Below are 7,898 nucleotides of genomic sequence, written 5' to 3'. Positions count from 1 at the left end.
TCATCAGCACCCCCCCGGCAGCCCTGGCTGTGCGGGCGCCCCCGCAAGGTCAGTCAGTCCTGTCTTGTCTCCGCACAGTCCGTGGAGTTCTGTATGAAACAAACGGTGTGAATTTAAAAAACATTCCAGCTCCTATATTCGAAATACACAGTTGTTAAGCGAAGAACAAGCAGGTAAACATTTTGGAAGACCAGAGTGGCTCATGTTATTTCCGCAGGATTAGCAGGAAGAAAATATTTTGGAAGCTTCCCTGTTTCTAGGGAATAGATGGCAGAAAGGAGTACAGAGTAAGGGAGGGTGAATTGGTTCAGTCTGAGAGGCTGTGAAGCAGCAAGGCACAGGTGAGATACCTCCCTTATCCAAACAGGGAATAAGTGGTTGCAGGTGTGTGTTGTGTCCTGAGAAGTGGAGAAGGATTGTACCTGGTGCTGCCCCTGCTTCCACCACCGCACAGGATGAATGCTGTGTATAGTTCCCCCCCTCACTCAATTAATTTGCTCTAAATAACACGTGCTTCCCCATGTTAAAACCTCTTCCTTCTACCCATAGACCGTTAAGTTTGTGAAACATTTCTAGATTGAAAACATTGGAAAATGTCTAAGTAGGCTTTCCCATGAGAAAGAGAAGTGCACTTTGAACCCTGGCTTTGCTTGGGTGATGCCATGGGCAGGACCCTGCGGTGTTCTGGAGGCCAGGGAAGAGCTGAAAGCTGGGCAATGTGGGAGCCAGGAGAAATGGGTGCTGGGGTCACCGCCTGGCCCTGCTAACCCACAGGTTACACTGACCCTCAGGTTACACTGTAACACAGGGCTGGCTCCTGACTTCAGGCGCCCCAGTTCAGTTTGCATTAGTTACTTTTTTACTGCTGGTCTGGGGCACTGCTGTCCCAGAGATGTTAGTTAGCTGCTGGGGGTCGTGTGGCGAAACTCAGCTTGTGTAAGGAACCATCAAAAGGTTAAAAATGTTCAGGGAAATTGGTGTATTAGAATGAAGGGTATAAATGTCCTCTCACCTCGTGAGATCAGCTGTGTTCTGACATTAATTTTTTATGAGATTGATGTTACAATTAGTCTCAAAATAAAAGCACTTCTAGCTAAGTCCTTCAAAATTCAGCAGCTTGTTTGGGTTATTTTTTGTTTGTTTTCTTTTTCTTTCCCTTTCATCATGTTCAAGGTTTAACTGGTATCTCTAGCACAGGAGAGTTGGGGATCTGACATTTCCATTTGTCTCTGACTTTTATTTCATGGCCATCTTGCTTTTAAAATGGAAATAAATCTGACTGTGAAGAAATACCTCTCAGAGAGAAATATGTATCTGTTAGTTTAATCTGCAACTGGCTCAGGGTTTTGTAGAAAAGAGGAAAGAAATCTGCCCTGTTTATTAAGATGTTGAAGTCTGTAGGGTATCTCATGTTGCCTCTTGATAATTAACCCCGTGTTCCTGAAAGCTGCTCATTATTTTATTGGATTTCAAGTTGCTTTTAAACAAAATCTGATCAACGTTAATTTCAGGGGTTTGATTCAGCTGGTCCTCATTGCCTCATGGCTTTCAGGAATGAAAAATTGAATATTTGGCCAAAATCTTACTAACCCTTCATGTGTTGTTGGGGTCCTGGCCTTCCTTTCTTCTCTGTTGGCATGTAAATGTTTCATCCTTGTTTCACCATGGCAGGATAATATAACCAGGATGATAAAAGCTTTCTGAAAATAGTAAAGCTGCTGCTCATGGAAACTGTTCTGAAATGTTAAGACAGGAAAGTCACAAAAGGAGGGGGAATCCATCTTGTTTCTTTATGACTCAGATAGACTGAAGAAAAGTGGAAAAGGACTGTATCCCCCCAAAAAGGCAGGTAGGGCAACTTGCAACATTTATGCTAAAATTGAAGTTCTGAAATAATCTAGAAAACAGTGGAATAAAGAAGCCTAAATTTCTACAGGAACAACACAGCAGATAAAGAGGATTTGTGATTGATTCTGTCCTCCTCTGTAGAACCTGAGGGATATAGAATTTGGCATGCAGTCATGGACTAAAAGACAGTAACAGCAGATAGATCACCTTGGCTATGCAGCAGTAGCCTTGTCCTTGCTAGCAGTGATAGCCTCACAGTGCAAGAATAGAATGTTCCCTGTCTGTCCATCCAGCAGATGTTCAAGCATCTCCTCAATTTGATTAGGCTTAGGAATGCTGTTTTTCCCCCACATCTGTAAATTACTTATTCCCATCTAAGTGTGACCTCTGGTTTTAATCAGTTATGTAAACACTGGTAGATCCAGCCATGCTAGATATTTTACTAAATAAGCACGGTATCAAGCTGCTGAAAATCTGCTGGGGCTGAAAGCATGGGCTGGAGGCAGAGCTGGGGGCAGCCAGGCTTGCGTGGTGAGACCTCAGTGATCCTACCTAATTTGTCTCTAAAAGCCATCACGGAAAGAAATGCTGAAATGTCAGGCCTAAACATTTCTCCGTTGGCAGTTAATTCCTACTGCATTTTTTTCTCATTGAGATGGGGGTCCAGTTTCCCTAAGTAGTTTGGAAATATCTAAAATACCTTCCCCTCTTTGGTATGTAACTGCACCAGAGCGCCTCCCTTATCGTGGAAGATAAAAGCCTGCTGGCTCTAGGGGGAGATAATGCTTCTCAGGGAGTTTGTGTTTCATTACACAATCGATTGTCTTTCAAGGTACTTGTCCTGTGGTTAAGTTTCAGCTCTGACCTGCAGTGCTGGAACTACTGAAGGAAAACGCCAATAGGGCAAATTTCATGTTTTATACTAAAACATGTATTTTTATTAATTTAGCACCTCCTCTGTCAGTACATAGTTCTGTGCAAATTGAACCACTGGACTGGTGCCTGGTTTGCCTGCAGCTCCAGAGCAGGCAGGGGTAACCAGCCAACCCCCCCAGGGCTGTGGGGAACAAAAGACATTGCAGCCAAGACTGTCAAATGCAGCTCCTAGTGGGATAGCTGGGGGATCCCTGCAATCTAGGGAAAAACGTGGCTCCAGCTCACCTCTGTGCTCAAGTTCAGCTGATGGAGGAATTTTCTGTTGGCAGAAAATACATTGTTGCAGACTACAAACATATTCAAATGTTCAAAATAGATTGCGTGTCAGAGCTCAAGTCCCTCCCTAGTGCAGCTGCTGAATGGAGTCCTGAAAAACATTTTTCATTAGTTCTTTGGTGTTACTTCCAGAATAAGGGTTATAATGTATCTAGCAATGTTGATTTATCAGCTTGAATGGAATGGCAAAGAAGTTCAGTTCAACTACAGTCAGTAGTTTCAGCAGCAGTAAGTCATATACTGACTTACTTCACTCAGACAAGAGCATCTTAACAGTGTCTGTTCTTAGACTGCACTAGGTCACTGTACCCACACCAGCTTTCAAAGTGTCACTGGGAACAGTGTGTAAAGTGCAGATTTGTGTACTCCTGCACCAACAACCTTGAATCTTTTTCAAGGCCAGACAGAGTGGCTAGAAATATGCAAATCTGATGACTTCAGCATTACTTGAGTAAATGTCTTGCTATTTAAGAATGGTGTGCTAAGTATAAAGGAAATCAGTTTGTGAAATCAGGTCTCTACTGAGGCATGGGAAAGCTGGAGATCTGGGTGCAACAGCATAGTAATCAGTAAAGAAACTTCACTGAAGCTCAGCATTAGCCTCATTTCTGCCTGACTGGTGTGGGGAAGTAATTTTCTATTGACAAAATTCACTGAGAGATAAGCAAGAATAACCATTCTTATCTGCTTCATCAATGAACTGAGTGATTCAGTTCTAGCACAGACAGGACTAGTACCAAGCTCCTCCATTCTCCCATGGGACAGGCTGGTTTGTGTGGCAGGGTGCTTTGTGTGCTTTAACCTTCCAGTGTTTCAGGGTCTTCAGATAAGGGAAGTTAACCCCCTCCATGCTGTCTCAGGAGTTCAATGTGCAAGGGAGATAGCTGAAAGGCCCAGCATGACTGCATCTGCCTGACAGCCCTTTTACACTCATTTGGGGAAAATAACATATTATTACAGTTGAATGTTTCACAGAGATTAGTTCATTACACAATTGAGACTCAGTTTCACTGAGCAACAGCAGAAACTGAGACAGAAGCAGAAGAGTTTTATAAGTTTATTGTAAAGACCTTTACAACCTCATTACAGAGATAAGGATATAAAATGGTGTTGTTTGGAATAATTAAGGCTGGTTGGTGGTCATCCAAATTTCACTGTTCAATGGAACTCAAGCAAGATAACTGATTTCTGACTGTACATATTTTTATTTGTGTTCCATCCTTACAGTGAGATCACAAGTTATTTCAAAGACTCAATGCCTGCTTATTATAAAATAAAGGACATTATTTACATGATGAAAGAAAAATTTTAGCATTTTAGTGGAATGGATGACTGATACTGCAACAGGTTTAGTCCAGGTATTTCCCAAGAATGTCACCATCTCTAAACAAGTAGTAGTCCTGCAAAGAAAAGAAACATTAGTATCTGACATAGCAGGTTTTTTGTTGGTTTGCAAAGCCTGTTTTGTTCTGAGGTCAGGGTTATCACAATCATGAAGTACAAGAGCAAAAGTGAGCTAACCAAGAAGTCAACATGTAGAGCTAGTCTGGAAAACATTCTTTTTGTTCATAAGATACTCTTTGGAGAGCTACCAAGTTACTACTTTTAGTAGCGGGAAGCACAAGAACTGTGAGAAAACAATTCTGCAAGCTTTCCCCGTCAAAAGCAAGGATAACCCCAGTGATTTCAGAGCCTTTTTGGGTTCCCTGTGATCTGCTTGACATATGGAACCATTTTGTCCACCCAGCAAAGATCAGATCAGAGGTTTCCTTTTATGCAGGGGCCAAAGTAGCAAATACAGGTACCAGAAGGTGGCTGGATCCCCCTGCTCCCATTTGAATGCCAACCCCTGCATTTCTGGAATGCTGCTAACACTACAAAGTAACTCCAATGTTTATTACAGGCAGTGTGGCATTTGGAGAACCAGCCTAACTTGCTCTCATGAAATTGGGAAACCTACCTTGTCTTCTAGTACAATCTTAGTACCACCATACTCTGGTAGCAAAACCTTTTCACCAACTTTTACACTCACTGGCTGAATCTCACCATTCTGAAGGAGATAAAAAAAAAAAGAAATCCTTAGAATTCCTCTAAACTACAACGATCCATCCACATATTAAAAAAAGTTCAGGAAATCGCAACAACTCTGCATTTAGTTTTGACTGTAAGTACTGTGAGGTCTTTATTTGACACACTGAACAGGACTTTACTTAAAGGACCATGAAACCCCTTTGTAAAATCAAGGGAGAAAGTCCATTTCTGTATCCTATAGCCAAGGCTAATTTCTCCAAGTGCCAGTTAAAAGCACCTTCCCATCTTTGTTACTTTGATCAACTTGTCACTGTTTCTGGCAAATCAGTTGTTTAGAAACACCTGACAAAGTTTAATTAAATTTTTGCATTATAAATAAAACATTAACACATTAGTCAAACATTATCACCATTTCACAACGTAAAGCTTTACAAATCAGACAGTGACGCAAACCAGCAGGGTATGTATGGAGGGGCTCATGGTAAAGAAGGGCCAAGTCATCATGCCCAGGTTGAAATTTAACCTGTTTTCCAGTGTTGCTGCTAACTCAACACTGCCTTGGTGGAGAAAAAGCCCTTCTGATGCTGAAGCCCACAGCCAGTGGCATTTTTGTGAAGACTGTTTTCTTTTATGGTTTCTGGATATGTAATCGACGTGCAAAATTAACAAAGTTATATGACGCTTATTTGGTTTGATTCCCAATTTTGTTTAGTCCAATAAGCCTAATCCTTATGGACAGTAACATTTTGCACAGCACAAAATACCACATTCTGGGATTCTACCCTTTTCAAGTTACAGAAATTTGGGCATGTAGTAATTTTAACTAAGAGGTCTGCTGGTCCTTCCAGGACCACAAAAAAACCCCCACTCCATTTTACAACTAATGAAAGGAATGCTGGTATTCCAGGCCAGAGACAGTTAGGAGAATTTCCACTTCCTTTCTGAATCTGTACTTCCAACTTCAGCCATCAGTCACCCATTTTTGTGAGCTATCACATTTGCACTATAACCACCCCATTCTTATGGCAATATTCCAGCTACTCCCATCCCATTACTAATTCTACCCAAATGGAATGCTTCAGGATAGTTACCTTTCCTCTGGCTCCAGATCCAACTGCTACTACTGTTGCTTGCAGCACCTTTCCTTGAGATTTTTCTGGTATCATGATTCCTCCTTTGGTTACTGTCTCAGCCGCACACCGCTCGACCAGTACACGATCAAAGAGGGGAAGAAATTTCCTAAATGCTTTTCCCGCCTGGGAAAGTAATTGTACATTGTAACAAGAGGACTATTAGGAAAAAAAAAATGCAAGTTTAAAAAAAACTCCAACACATAGTGATTTCTCTTGCGGGATAAATTAATAGTTTGAGAAAACCACTAGGCATTTATTTAACAGCAGCAAGCAAATACTACCTCTGATTGCATCAGAAATTGCTAAAGGCACAGGCAGATGCTGGGCAATCCTGACAGTTCAGCCTCAGGAAGATGTTCTCTAGCTGGGCAATAAACCACCCACAGATGGAGCAGACTCCTCTGGCTGGAAAGCTCTGCAGGCTTTTAACCCCAAACCCTTAACTGTTATAGTGCTGTGAGCACAACTATTGATTATACGAACTGTATTTATTCAGTTCACAACCAGATGTGAAGATTATTAAGGACCCCTTGGGACAGCTGCATCTGTATTTGTGGAGTGGCTTAAAGTAAAGAAGCAGAAGTCCAGCTGTGTGGCCCCTTGTCAGTCTTTTTCAGGTGCTTTGAAGACTTAACCTTTCATATAACGGTACGTGAAAATCCAGGAGTCTGAGCCTTGTCAAGTTACTTGTACTGACTTCTACAAATAGACTTTACAACAAAGTTTAGGTTCAAGCCCCTGGAAACAGGAAGGTAAGCACACTTCTGCTCAACTGCTTCTGTATCTGCCTCTGCTTAAACAGAGTCAGGGTGGGTTTTTTTGTTGAGTGTTCTTTGGGGTTTTTCCTCGCATTTGGTTTTGAGTTTTTTTTTGCAACTACTCACTGCTCCTTGTCTGCATTTCAGAAATATCAGTTTAATTCCCACGTGCTAGATATATGCAAGCACATGCATTTATCCCAAGGAGCAGGGGTCAGGAAGAAGGAACTTGCTTTGATTTATAAGGATAGATATGGCAACTTGCCAAGTCACATGGAGCTCCTGCTCCGCTAGACAGGTACCCAGAGCCCCTACTCGAAAGAGCTAGAAACAAGGGCCTGGCATCCGTGTGCCCTTTGCTGGCACTCACCAACACACACACACACACAGAGGTGGGAGAAAACACAGTTACAGGCAGAGCTCGAACAAAAGACAGCGCATGAAAGATGCCCGTCCCTCCAACCGCTGTCACTGCCACAGTGATGAAAGACAACAAAGGGAAAAGGCAAAAAAGTTTCCTGTTGTGTCAGTTTTCATTCTGTAAAGACAGAACATCTCTTAAAAAAGAGGATCAAAGATGCTGTTTCACAGAAATAAAACTGCCAGACTTACGACCATGAACATTTTACACTAAGTTGCAATTCTTCACGTCACTATTATCGTAAAAATCAATATCGCTGAAAGAACAGGGGCAGTGCAATCTTTACCCAGTTGTTCCTCAGTGTAAGTTCTCTATAAAAACTGTTACAGAGCACACAGCAGGAGCGCCCGGGAGTGCAGCACACAAGGTTCATTTCTGTTTCTGCAGGATCACGCCGTGGCCTGCACGGCCCTCCCCGCAGAGCCGCTGTCCCCGGGCTGCTCCCACCATCGCGGCGGGAGGAACCCTCAGATGGCGTTTCTGGGCAGCCAAAGG

The 7,898-nt window shown here is 42.5% G+C and overlaps 1 protein-coding gene across 1 annotated transcript in view; it reads right to left on the bottom strand.

Annotated features, from left to right (window-relative positions):
- The window catches only part of LOC103764226 (MOB-like protein phocein), an 18,135-nt gene extending 10,282 nt beyond the window's left edge, over positions 1-7,853 (bottom strand). Inside the window, exons 1-2 of the mRNA XM_029959596.1 lie at positions 7,797-7,853; positions 6,183-6,380 (exon numbers count right to left, since the gene is read on the bottom strand). Of these exons, the coding sequence (XP_029815456.1) occupies positions 6,183-6,380; positions 7,797-7,853 (255 nt within the window). The remainder of the gene's footprint in view (positions 1-6,182; positions 6,381-7,796) is intronic.
- Between the last annotated feature and the right edge of the window lie 45 nt (positions 7,854-7,898).

The sequence above is a fragment of the Manacus vitellinus genome, unplaced genomic scaffold (genome assembly GCF_001715985.3).
Source record: "Manacus vitellinus isolate BGI_N305 unplaced genomic scaffold, ASM171598v3 scaffold_20_pilon, whole genome shotgun sequence".
NCBI lineage: Eukaryota > Metazoa > Chordata > Aves > Passeriformes > Pipridae > Manacus > Manacus vitellinus.
The sequence above is the reverse complement of the archived record's forward strand: the minus strand, read 5'-3'. Positions and strand labels throughout refer to the sequence as shown.